This window comes from Pelophylax lessonae (genome assembly GCF_965119305.1).
Source record: "Pelophylax lessonae genome assembly, chromosome: 3".
In the NCBI taxonomy this organism is placed as follows: Eukaryota; Metazoa; Chordata; class Amphibia; order Anura; family Ranidae; genus Pelophylax; species Pelophylax lessonae.
Window position 1 is genome coordinate 38,455,089 of NC_138770.1, and position 14,153 is coordinate 38,469,241.

A 14,153-nucleotide genomic window follows, 5' to 3' on the forward strand; every position below is an offset into this window, starting at 1 on the left:
TTTTTTTTTTTTTGTTTTTTTTTAACTTGTGAGCCGCTATGATTCATTTCATGATGTGCCTTAGAAAGTCCAGTCATATGTTTTTGTGAAGAGTCAGTTGTGGTTTGGTTTTCCAACCCATGATTCCTCACAATCTCCTTTTTTTTTTTTTCCCATATTTTAGTGTAGATTTTTCTGGTGACTGGTTTTCTACTCAGTAATGCCCCATACACACATGCAGATTATCTGCAGACTTTTGTCTGCAGACTTACCAAAACCATATAATATGAGGTCAAACCTAAACACTTTCAATTTGTATGCAATCCGGCAGGCCCTTGCACTACATAGAAAAGGTAAGTCTGCAGACAAAAGTCTGCAGATAATCTGCACGTGTGTATGGGGCATAAGAGTGTGTCTTTCACTCTATCTGAGCATCCCTTTGCTTTAAGCATTTTTCTTTCAGTAACCAGGGAGTCACTGGAAGGAACTCTGGGTACTGATGTTATACTAATCCCCAGGACATAGGGTCCGAGGGAACTGGTAGATGCCACTGGCAAGCCGTGGGCATTACTACTTGGGATAGGGATCCTGCTCTTTGGAGAGGTCTGGGAATGGACCGAATTAAACTCCGTCCCTGATACCTGGTCCATTTGTGGAGTATTCCTGGAATAGGCACCAGAGGGAAAGGCTCGTAAGAAAAGACCGTTACTGGTGAACTAACGGTAGGTTTTCTGATCCAAGAGAGTTCTGGGTTAATGAAAGTGTAGCAAACACTAAACAGTCCAAACTAAATGTGTTCCCATGGGGGCAGTAGTTCTTAAATGTACAGCAACCCTACTATTACCCCCCCCCCCCCCCCCCCACATGCACATCCTATTATTGTGTGACCAATACCATCCAAATAATTATTACTTTCATTATCCACAAGTTAGCCCCCAGCTACATCACTGACCTAGTCTCAAAATACCAACCTAATCATTCTCTTTGTTCCTCCCAAGACTTCCTGCTCTCTAGCTCCCTCGTCCCCTCCTCCCATGCTCGCCTCACTGACTTTTCCAGAGCCTCTCCAATCCTATGGAACTCCTTACCCCAATCTGTCCGATTATCTCCCACTCTTTTAGCTTTTACACGATCCCTGAAAACCCTCCTCTTCAGCAAAGCCTATCCTACCCACACCTAACAACTGTACTTCCATTTTCTCCATCAGTCCATCCCCCACAGTTATTGCCTTTTGTTTCACTTGACCCTCTCTTCTAGATTGTATGCTCTAACATGCAGGGCCCTCTAATTCCTCCTGTATTGAATTGTATTGTAACTGTACTGTCTGCCCTCATGTTGTAAAGCGCTGCGCAAACCGTTGGCGCTATATAAATCCTGTATAATAATAATAATTCCCCAAATTTATTTGTCTACAAGGAGACTTATATTGATCAAATGAAACCAACTGTGAGCAAAAAGAAATTGCAAAAAGCACCCTCGTAGACTAAAGACAAACCAGTAAAGTATAATTTTGTAACTTTATTGGTTTATAACAATATTTAAAAAGTAGAAATGATTGAATATATAAAAACAAAGACATTGGTGGTGATCCAATACAAAGTATAGGCAGACGAATATTGACCAAGGAAATGCGACCATCTAATTGTGCCATAGATTCTGTTATGTGTGTGAAGATATCTAACATGTTTCGGACTTTTAATGTAGTGTCCTTCTTCAGAGGTGACACATTAGATAACGATATCTACTAGGATATAAATATAGCCTATTAGTAACATAAATGGCAAAACAATTATATAATGTAGTACATATTTGAACATATAGTATACAAAATACAAACTGCGTCATACTTACAAAGTTGTACAGCTAATTGCACATGGAAGTTGAATACACACTGTTTGATGTTCGATGGAATTGCACGGTAGGGATTCCCTCGTGTGATCCTCAACCACGGGTACCAGGGAACGCAAGATCAAAATCACAAGAACTCCGGGTGGATGGTGTCATCCATAAGCCCAACAGCCAGATCTATGATCTATAATGAGTAAATATTGTGTATAATAATATAGCGGAAAAACTCAATATCCAAAGAGGATTGCTGATAGATGTTGGATTTGCTAGTGTCATAGATATAATAGACAAGCTGACAAAAGGGGAATCTCCCCTGTATGGGCCAACATTGTGAGTATGTAACAAGGTGATATTCACACCCCAATCTGTAGCCCTGGGAGTGTAGTTTCCTCATTTGTCCGGCGCTGTCCTGTCGGCTGAAAAGTGCAAAAGACTGCACACGAATTTTGTCGGCCAACAACAGCCGACTGCAGAAGTGATGTCATGTGATGGTTAACTTTCCGTGTGTTTTTTCTTTTCTGAGCATGCCCAGTCTTGCTAATCTGCTGTTTGTCGGCCGAATTCTGTACTGACTGGCGAACAATCGGCCGTTCTGGTGACGGCCAACAAAAATTTTATAGCCTGCACACCCGATTCTGTTCGGCCGAAAAGTCGCTGTCGGTTGTCGGAAGCATCATACTAACAAGCCGACAATCGGCCGATCGTTCGGCGGCCGAATATTTACGGCCGACAATCGGTACGTGTGTACGGGGCTTAATAGACAAAATAAGCTCACAGAAAATCGTACCTGTTAGTGTGGAACAGAGACAAATGCTGTCTTATTACAACCGCCTTCTGCTGGATGCAGACTAGACCAGCAAAGGGAAGTGGATTAAATACTTATCTGCCCAACTAGAGTTGATTACGGAATCAAACTATATGTGAATCAGCTGGCTGGTACCGCTCTGGGCCCAGCTGTTGCCAAAGCACCAGAGCGTGTATACAAGGATCTCCTGGTGTGAAGGTGCACGATGCTGGTCCGCCCCATAGGGCACACACAGCGGCATCACGCGTCTTCACGCCTCAGGCACTGAGAGGGGCTAACGCTTGTGCTCCACAATGGAACACAAGCCAGAAAAGGACCGCAGGATGGTGGATTAAGTGATCCAATAGACATATCTAGAAGGCCCACCTACGTCCAAAGGGCAGAGGGGGCCTTTGTGCGCCATGACTATGACTAGCTGATCGCACTTGGTCCCCACAAAGGGAGGAATCTTGTCCCATGCATTACAGAACAAGGAATGAAAAATACATAGAAATATATACACAAAGCAACTGTTAAAACATCTAGTGCATCAATCAATCATACACCCAAACAGTTGCCTACGTATGCTAATTATGAAAATAAATGCATACAATGAACAAAAGGACACTGAATACAGATGAAAATGATACATATTTAATTGTATTCAAAAAGGAGTCCCTGATGGATGATAGTGAAAATCCACATCAAATATTCCCGGCTATCCACGGTCCTATTGAGTTTTAAAGTTATATTTGGAAGGGGTCCTCTTGAAGGTCCAACTCACACAGTTCTGACTGGAAACCGGTTAGGTAAGGTTTAAAATGAAAGACCTCACCGGGGGCGGCGTAGAGTTGAGACGGAATATCCATCTGAGTTCGCTTTGGAGTAGGATTTTATTTAAATCACCACCTCTCGGATTAGGGTGAATGTAGTCTAGGGCCAAAAATGTGACCCTTGGTAAGAAATCCTTATGTACCAGGACCGAATGTCCCCCAAGTGGGAGTTCAGGGTCCCTTTTGTTGATATTTGCTACATGTCTGTAAATTATTTTCCGGAATTCTAGTTTAGTTTTTCCGACATAGTAGCGCCCGCCCTCCCATGTGAGCAGGTACACTACACCGTAAGTTATACAATTTACAAAATGTTTGGGTCTGAATTCATCACCGTTCGGTAGGGTGATGTTTCTCCTGATATCTATATAGCTGCAACCGCCACAGGTAAAAGTGCCACGGTTTCTACATCAATCCTGTAAGATTCTGGTACCTTTGGTACCCTTATTTCCCATTTCTACCTTAATATTGCGTCCCACCTTGCTAACTAGGTGGAACGCATACACCTTTAAGAACGATGACATCATCGCCGAGCGCCGCTATGAGCGTCTATTTCAATCGCCGGTTTTCTCTCACTCATTGCTCGTTCAAACCGCATGCTTGACCAGTCTTGTCCTATGCTGCCGGAGCTTCTAGCTATTCCTTTGCCTGAACAAAACCGGAACCTCGCTACCGATCCCGTATCTCACTACCGGATCACTCTCTTGCTACTGGACCTTGCTACTACTAACCCAACTTGTGATAAGTACCCCACAGGGGATTTCTTCCTAACTAACTTACACTATCTACCTCTGCATACTAAGGACTGTTACTATGTAAGCACTATTCCTATCATCTGCATAACTTCATAGATTGCTAGCTCTTGAGCCTACCATCATCTACATCATTGCACTAGGTTACTCTCTCTTGTATACTTCATCTGCTGTCCCCTACCACCTGTTACTATACATGATTGCTAAACCTATCTGCATACTACCTATCATCACCTACAACTCTCCTGAATATTACTACTGAGTGCTCACCATTTCTAACGCCTGTCTCTCACCTCTATACTATCATATACATCCTATCACTCCAGGAACATCATATTGAGTGTATGTATATTTGCATAAAACAGGCTGTGCACGGTGATGAGTCCTGAGAGTTGGATATGTTTGTTCAACACATCTCTACATGACTACTGAGTGTAATAATTCTGCAGCTGCAAATCCATTCACTAACAAAAAACGCAAGAGCGTTACAAATCCCTTCTGTCGGTTTTGAACTCACTGTGGATGGTACGTGATCATTGGTTGCTTAGATACAAAGGGAGCCAGAGCTGGATCCATGTTTAGGCGGTGCCAATATTTAGCAAACATTTGCTTAACCTGTTCATGTTGTGGGGGATACTGAGTAACAATCATAGCTGGATTATCATTTTTGGGTTTGTGTTGTGTAAATGGCTCAATACGGGATTTGCTCTTGGCTCTTTTGTATGCATTTTTGAGATTTTTATTAGAATAACCTAGTTCTATTAACCTGGATCTAAGTTTCTTAGCTTCCAGTTGGAAGAGGTTATCGTTAGAGCAATTACGCCTTGCCCTTATATACTGTCCATAGGGAATCGATGCTACAACAGCTTTAGGGTGAAAACTAGAGGCTTCTAGAATAGTATTGCCTGCCATGGGTTTTCTGAATTGTTCACTGTGTAATTGGCCATCAGGGTTTTTGTGAATAGAAACATCTAGAAATGTAATCATAGATGTACTGTGGGACAGGAATTCATTGACTTCATCAACTACAAAAATACCTTCAATGGGACAGGAATTCCTTGACTTCATCAACTACAAAAATACCTTCAATCTAAATTTAACAATGTCCCACAGTACATCTATGATTATATTATTAGGTGTTTCTATTTGATGCGGATTTTCACTATCATCCATCAGGGACTCCTTTTTTAATACAATTAAATATGTAGCGTTTTCATCTGTATTCAATATTCTTTTGTTCATTGTATGCATTTATTTTCATAATTAGCATACGTAGGCAACTGTTTGGGTGTATGATTGATTGATTGATGCACTAGATGTTTTAACAGTTGCTTTGCGTATATATATATATATATATATATATATATATATATATATATATATATATATAAATTTTTTTTTTTTTTCATTCCTTGTTCTGTAATGGATGGGACGAGATTTCTCCCTTTGTGGGAAACAATTGCAATCAGCAAGTCATATCCACGACACACAAAGGCCCCCTCTGCCCTTTGGACATAGGTGTGCCTTCTAGATAGGCCTACTGGATTGCCTAATTCACCATCCTGCCGCTGCGGTCCTTTTCCAGCTTGCATTCCATTGTGGAGAGCAAGCGTTAGGCTCTCTCATTGCTGGCAGCGTGAGGACGTGTGACACCGCTCTGCCCTAGGAGGCGGGCTGGCGCTGCGCTTCACACCGGGGGATCCTTGTATACATGCTCCGGTGCCTTGGCAACAGCCAGGCCCGGAGCAGTACCAGCCAGCTGATTCACGTATAGTTTGAATTTGTAATCAACTCCAGTTGGCCATATAAGTATTTAATCCACCTCCCTTTACTGGCCTAGTCTGCATCCAGCAGAAGGCGGTGGTAATCAGACGGCATTTGTCTCTGCTCCACTCTAACAGGTACGATTTTCTGTGGGCTTATTTTCTCTATTACTCTACTTTTAAAGTTAAAGTTTGTGACATCAAAATGGGAAACGACACTCCTAGGGCTACAGTTCGGGGTGTGTATATCACCTTGTTACATACTCACAATGTTGACCCATTCAGGGGAGTTTCCCCTTTTGTCTGCTTGTTGATTATATCTATGACACTAGCAAATCCAACATCTATCACCAATCCTCTTTGGATATCGAGTTTTTCCGCTATATTATTATACATTATATTTACTTATTGTAGATCATACATCTGGCTGTTGGGCTTATGGATGACTCCATCCACCCGGGGTCCTTGCGATTTTGATCTCGCTTTCCCTGGTACCCATGGTTGAGAATCACACGGGGGATCTCCTACCATGCAATTCCATCTAACATGAAACCGTGTGTATTCAACTTTCATGTGCAATTAGCTTTACAACTTTGTAAGTATGACAGAGCCTGTATTTTGTATACTATATGTTCAAATATGTACTACATTATATAATTGTTTTGCCAATTATGTTACTAATAGGCTATATTTATATCCTAGTAGATATCGTTATCTAATGTGTCACCTCTGAAGAAGGACGCTACATTAAAAGTCCAAAATATGTCAGGTGTCTTCACACACACGATAACAGAATCTATTGCACAATTAGATGGTCGCATTTCCTTGGTCAATATGTGTCTGCCTGTACTTTGTATTGGATCACCACCAATGTCTTTGTTTTTATATATTCAATCTTTTCTATTTTTTTAATATTGTTATATACCAATAAAATTAAAATTTTTACTTTACTGGTTTGTCTTTAGTACATGTGGGATGCTTGATGCAATTTCTTTTTGCTCACATGTGGTTCTGGTAATTCTAAATGGACATGACAAACCCATTCCTCTAACAAATACCAAGGTTCCTCAGTAATATTATATTGTATAGATCAAATGAGGGCACCAATGAGGATGAAGGAGAACCGGAGTCACATGACTGAGAAGATACTAAATCTCACCCTGGAGATCATCTACCTGCTGACCGGAGAGGTGAGGAGGATTTTGGGAGGTCACATGACATCACTCTTATCTCTCTTAATACAACACAGACCTGACCGGAGAGGTGAGGAGGATTCTGGGAGAACACTTGACATCACTCTTATCTCTATTAATAAAACACAGACCTGACTGGAGAGGTGAGGAGGATTCTGGGAGGTCACATGACATCACTCTTATCTCTATTAATAAAACACAGACCTGACCGGAGAGGTGAGGAGGATTCTGGGAATCTAACATGATATTCCTATTCCAATACAGAGATTCCCTCCTCTGGTGAAGTCAGGTGATCATATGACCATCACAGTGCCTCCATGTGACTCCCTAAAACCTGAGAGACACAACATGCAGAAGATTCTAGAGGTCACCAAGAAGATGATGGAGCTGCTGACAGGAGAGGTGAGCGGTGCTGGGAATTCTGGGACATTATCCAGTAACAGACAAGGGATGTGTCTGGATGGTGACTGTATCATTGTGTGTGTCAGGTTCCTATAAGGTGTCAGGATGTCACTGTCTATTTCTCCATGGAGGAGTGGGAGTATTTAGAAGGACACAAGGATCTCTACAAGGACGTCATGATGGACAATCAGCCGCCCCTCACATCACCGGGTAAGAGGAGACTTTATTGTAAAGGAGAGAGCAGTACGGAGGATCCACCTAGATCCCCCATCATCTGATAAACACATAGAAACAATGTATTCAGTCAGAGTGTGTGTTTCCTACAGATGGGTCCAGTAATGGAAACCCACCAGAGAGATGTCCCCGTCCTCTGTATTCTCGGGATTCCACACAGGAAGATCACACCATCCCTCACTGTTACAAGGTTGGTGGGACAGAACATCTAGAACATGGACTCGTAGATTATTTTTGGTGATGTCACAATATTAAAGCTTATGTCATACAGATATTATTTTTGATCCTTTTCTTGGTTTAGGGTGAAGGTCTGATCGATATAAAAGTTGAGGTTAAAGCAGAAGAAGAAGAAGAGAAGTATGTGAGGGATGATCAGCAGTCTATGGAGGAGGATGGAATAACGGGGACATTTATAGAGGAGGACACTCCTACAGAGATCAGCACAGGTGGGTCATTAACACTAAATACATTCCCTTGCCAATACTGCTTACCGATTGGTCCAGAGTAGGGCAAGGACTGGGTGATATCAGCCTGTAATACCCTCACTTTTCTATGCTGTGTTCCCCATCCTATATTCCTGTATTTCTCTCAGATAAATGGATTTTAATACATACTTACCTGTAAAATCTATTTCTTGAAGTACATCACGGGACACAGAGCCATGAATCATAACATATGGGTTATATAGCCATCTACAGGTGAAGGACACTGGCAACCAATCAGAAAGGATGTCCCCCTATATAACCCCTCCCACACAGGAAGTACCTCAGTTTTGTAGCAAGCAATAAAGGCCCCATAAAAGAGGGGAGGGACCTCTGTGTCCCGTGATGTACTTCAAGAAATGGATTTTAGAGGTAAGTTTGTATAGAAAAAGAATTTTTCTTTTCGTACATTATGGGACACAGAGCCATAAATCATAACATATGAGATGTCCCTGAGCAATGCATTTGAGGGGAGGGGGCCACCAAAAATATCGCCATTAGGCCACAAAAAGGACTACACCGTTGCCTGCAGAACACTGCAGCCAAATGCAGATTCCTCCTGGGTCCCAACATCCACTCAATAGAAACAAGTGAACATATGCACCAACGACCAGGTCGCGTCCTTGCAAATCTGAGCCATAGAGGCTTGATGGCGATGTGCCCAAGAGGCACCTACTCCTCTGGTAGAATGTGCCTTTACAGGAAAAGGTGGAACCTTCCATTCTAAATCATACGCCTGGGTAATAACCTAGTGAATCCAATGAGAAATCATAGACTTAGATGCTGCTAACCCTTTTCTGGGCCCTTCTGGCAGCCCAAACAAGAGATCTGTCTTACGAATCCCAGATGATCTTTCCAAGTAAAACTTAAGTGCACGCATTACATCAAGAGAATGCAATAACTTTTCCTCCTCTGAGTGAGGATCTGGAAAAAAGGAAGGTAGTATAATGTCCTGATTCAAATGAAAAGCAAACACCACCTTGAGCAAAAAACCTGGGTGTGGACGTAGAATCGCCCTATCCTGATGAAAAATCAAGAATGGCTCTTTGTAAGAAAGAGCTGCTAGTTCCGATACCCTTCTTCTAGCTGAAGTTATTGCAATCAAAAAGACTAGTTTTCTGGTCAAAAGAACCAGGGGAAGCTGCCCCAGAGGTTCAAAAGGCTGTTTTTGTAAACAGTGCTTCAAAAGCATACTTTAACAAAGGGATTGACCAGTGCATTCCAAAGGGAAATAAATTTAAAAGAGCAAAACTAAACCCTGGGTGGCTAAACTCCAATATAAAAATGCATATTAATGCTAAAGGAAAGGCCTTCAAAAAATACAAGACTGAGGGGTCATTGGCAGCATTCAAGAATTACAAAGAGTGTTATAAGAAATGTAAAGACGAAATCACGGCGGCTAAAACAGAACACGAGAGACATATAGCGGAAGAGAGTAAAAAGAACCCCAAGAAGTTCCTTAAGTATATAAACAGTAAGAAAGCGAGGCCAGAACACATTGGCCCCATAAAAGACGATAAGGGAGTTTTGGCCACAGAGGACAGGGAAAAGGCGGTAGTGTTAAATAATTTCTTCTCTTCAGTCTTCACAAAAGAATCGGGGGGCTACACTAACCCAGCTTGTAAGGCCGAACTAAATAATACACCTCAGGAAATACCACCATGGCTAACAGAGGATAGACTTAGAACTAAACTAGAGAAACTTAACATAAATAAATCACTGGGACCGGATGGCTTGCACCCGAGGGTTCTTAAAGAGCTCAGCCAGGTGATTGCCAGACCATTATTCTTGATCTTTAAGGATAGTTTACAGACAGGTATGGTGCCAGCTGGTTGGAAAAAAGCCAACGTGGTACCAATATTTAAAAAGGGGCCGAGATATATCCCGGGAAACTATAGGCCGGTCAGCCTAACATCAGTAGTCTGCAAGATTTTGGAGGGGATGTTAACCACGCTAGCGGTAAACCCGAGCGTGACTCGGGGTAGGAATTTCCTGCTATTATCGGTATCCCCGAGTCACGCTCGGGGTGAATGGGCAGAGCTATGCAGACAGCACAGCGGAGTGTCTTACCTTATCCTGGCGATCCAGCGATGAGCTCTCATTGCTGTGACCGCCAGCCGAGATCTCCGCCGCTCGTCTGTCGGTAGGAGGACTTCCTAGTTCCGTTCCCTGCAGCAGCAATGCTGCATGGGAGCGGAACTAGGGAGAGAAATTATTTTATTATATTATATTATATATAGGTGGAGAGATATATATATATTGTGTGTGTATGTGTGTATATATATATCTATATATATATATATATATATATATATATATATATATATATATATATATATATATATATATACACACATTATATATATATATATATATATATATATATATATATATAATTAGATTATTGATTCGATTATAATTCATGCGTTTGTGTTTCAAATTTATCACATCTGGGATGTCTACTAGAGTCTTGTTTTGGTCAGGTTTAAGTCAGTAATTACTAAGAATTGTAGGCCTATAATACATAACGCCAAATTTCCATGAAAAAAATTGTACCGCTTTTGGTACAGAATTCCTGACAGAATCATACCGCCAGGGAGGTTAAGGGACCACATACAAGACTTTAGTAATGAAAACGGTATTATTAGTAGTAATCAGCATGGATTCATGAAAAATCGTTCTTGCCAAACCAATCTATTAACCTTCTATGATGAAGTGAGCTGCCACCTAGATAAAGGTAAGCCTGTGGATGTGGTGTATCTGGACTTTGCAAAGGCCTTTGACACCGTTCCCCACAAACGCTTACTGTACAAACTAAGGAAGGTAGGTATGGGCCATAAGGTGAGTACCTGGATAGAGAACTGGCTCCAGGGGAGTTTGTAAAGGGTGGTGAGTAATGGGGAGTACTCAGATTGGGCGGGTGTGGAAAGCGGGGTCCCCCAGGATTCTGTCCTGGGGCCAATCCTGTTTAATTTATTCATAAATGATCTAGAGGAGGGGATATCCAGTACAATCTCAGTATTTGCGGATGATACTAAACTAAGCATGCCAATATCTTCTGGGCAGGATATGGAAACCTTACAAGTGGACCTGAACAAAATTATGGGGTGGGCGACTACATGGCAGATGAGGTTCAATGTTGAAAAATGTAAAGTAATGCACCTGGGTGCCAGAAACCAGAAAATAAGTTACTCATGGGGGGGGGGGGGGTGAACCTCTGGGTGAGTCTAGGATGGAAATGGACCTGGGGGTACTGGTAGACAACAGGCTTGGCAGTGGCATGCAATGCCAAGCCGCTGCAAGCAAAGCCAACAGAATACTGGGATGTATAAAAAAGGGGATTCACTCCAGAAATAAAGAGATTATTCTCCCACTCTACAAGACTCTGGTCCGGCCACATCTGGAGTATGCTGCCCAGTTCTGGGCACCGGTCCTCAGGAAGGATGTGCTGGAACTGGAGAAAGTCCAGAGAAGGGCAACAAAAATAATTAGGGGAATGGAGGACATCAGCTATGAGGAAAGACTACAAGCACTGAACTTATTCTCTCTGGAGAAGAGACGATTGAGGGGGGATATGATATCAATGTACAAATACTGTACTGGCGACACTAGCATATGGAAAAACCTATTCAGAGAAAGGAAATACAATAAGACGCGTGACCACTCACTAAAACTAGAGGAAAGGCGGTTTAACCTTAAAATACGCAGGGGGTTCTTCACTGTAAGAGCAGTAAGGATGTGGAATTCTCTTCCGCAAACAGTGGTATCAGCAGGGAGCATTGATAGTTTCAAAAAACTATTAGATGGGCACCTTAAAGACCACAACATGCAGGGGTATACAATGTGTGGTTAACAGTAGACACACACACACATCATAGGTTGAACTGGATGGACTGATGTCTTTTTTCAACCTCACTAACTATTTAACTATGTAAAACTACCAGCACCAAATCTAAATTCCAAGGACATAATGGTGGCTTCACAGGTGGAAGCAAACGTAACATTCCCCGGACGAAGGTCTGAACCAAAAAATGGGAACTGATCGGTTCTTGGAAGAAGATAAGGCTGAAATTTTCCCCTTAATCTTGCTTAAGGCTAATTTCATATCTACCAGTTTGAAGGAAAGCTAGAATTTTCCTGATGATATATTTGCAGGGATGCCATTTCCTGGCTTCACACCAGGTAATGTAGGATTTCCAGACCCTGTAATAAATCTTTTTAGAGACTGGTTTGCTAGCATTTATCAGGGTTTAAACTGCAGGGCCAGATACACCCCACTCCTTCAAGATTAAGGCTTCAATAGCCAAGCCATCAAGTTTAGAGACTACAGCAGGGTGGAATATCGGACCTTGAGAGAGTAGGTCCGGACCCAGTGGAAGGGCCCAAGGTCTTGTCACTGCCAACCTTTGAATTTGTGCATACCAAACCTTCCTCGGCCATGCCGGAGCTACCAGAATTACTGATTTCCCCTCTAGCTGGATCCTGCGCAACAGACTCGATATCGGCTGCACCGGAGAAAAGGCATAAATCAGGGAATACTCCTTCCGAGGAGTCACTAAAGCATCCACTCCGGCTGTGAGTGGATCCCTGGTCCTGGACACAAATCTCTTCAACTTGTTGTTGAACCTGGATGCCAACAGATCTACATCTGGGACCCCCCAGCATAGGCAGATCGATTGAAAAATCTCGGGATGTAAGGACCACAGCTGTGGCATTGTCGGATTGCACCCTGATAGGGTGACCCCGAAGTCTGGGCGTCCAGTATTTTAAAGCCTGACTGACTACTCAGATTTCCAGAATGTTGATGGGGAGACTTTTCTCTACCCAAGACCATTTTCCCTGGACAGTGGCTTCTTCCAGAAACTGGTTAGAGCTTTGAGATCCAGGATAGGTCTCACATCTTCGTTTGGTTTGGGGATTATGAAGAGGTTTGAGTAAAAACCCCTGAATCTTTTGTTCTCCAGAACCTCCGTTATCAATCTTTTGGCCCTCAGCTGGTCCAACGCCAAAAAGAGAGATCTTTTTAGTGGATCTGTCTGTATACTTGACTTCACAAACCGAGGATGCGGGAACACCCGAAATTCCAGTTTGTACCCCTGCGAGAAGGTGGAGATAACCCAGTTGTCTTGGATCGTTTCCAACCAAACCTTCGAGAACCGAAGCAGCCTTTCCCCCCACCCAAGTGAGTGGGGATGCCTCTTCACAGAGTAGGCTTAGAGGAAGACTTAGCTGATCTCTGGGCACAGGGCTTTTTCTGTCCCTGCCCTGGAAGCTTGGTTCTGGACCCAGATGGCTGAGGCCGTCGCCACCATCTGGAATTAGAAGCACTGGTAGTATGAGTGCTGGGGATCTTAAAAGAGGGACGCTTGCTCTTCCTTTTTACAGGTAGCAATGCACTCCCCCCCCCCCCCCACCCCTCCCCGAGATCTTTTGGATATACTTATCCAGATCGTCACCAAAAAGGCGTTCTCCTTGAAAAGGGAAGCCAGCCAGCCACTTTTTAAATGGCATTTACGCAGATTAGCTCTTTAACCAAAGGATTCTGCGCATATGCACTGTTATCAGAGCAAACCCTGACATTTGCCGTATAGAATCCGTAAGAGCATCAACTGCGAAACATAAAGTGCGAGGCAGATCTGACAGATCTTCCACAGACTCTCCTTAAGAAGGAACTGTCTTGGACACTCGCTTCATACAGTCTTTTAAAGACTGACAAACTCCTAAGGCCGCTACTGCTGGTTGTATCGCAGATTCTGCAACAGCAAAAGAGGCTTTCAATAAAGATTCCAACTTTTTATCTGCTGGATCTGGCTCTTTAAAAACCTGGTCATTATCCACAGGGCAGGTTAAACTCTTTTCTTCGTAAACTTTTCCTCCATCGGATAC

At 42.7% G+C, this 14,153-nt stretch overlaps 2 protein-coding genes across 2 annotated transcripts in view; one reads left to right on the forward strand and one right to left on the reverse strand.

Moving 5' to 3' along the window:
* The window catches only part of LOC309550283 (uncharacterized protein), a 1,519,274-nt gene that overhangs the window by 1,499,976 nt on the left and 5,145 nt on the right, over nucleotides 1-14,153 (forward strand). The window contains 4 exon segments of the mRNA XM_082250688.1: nucleotides 7,414-7,551; nucleotides 7,638-7,761; nucleotides 7,878-7,975; nucleotides 8,087-8,231. Coding sequence (XP_082106814.1) covers nucleotides 7,414-7,551; nucleotides 7,638-7,761; nucleotides 7,878-7,975; nucleotides 8,087-8,231 — 505 coding nt within the window.
* Nucleotides 1-14,153, reverse strand: part of LOC309550737 (uncharacterized protein) — a 578,111-nt gene that overhangs the window by 25,998 nt on the left and 537,960 nt on the right. The gene's annotated exons all lie outside the window — the stretch shown is intronic.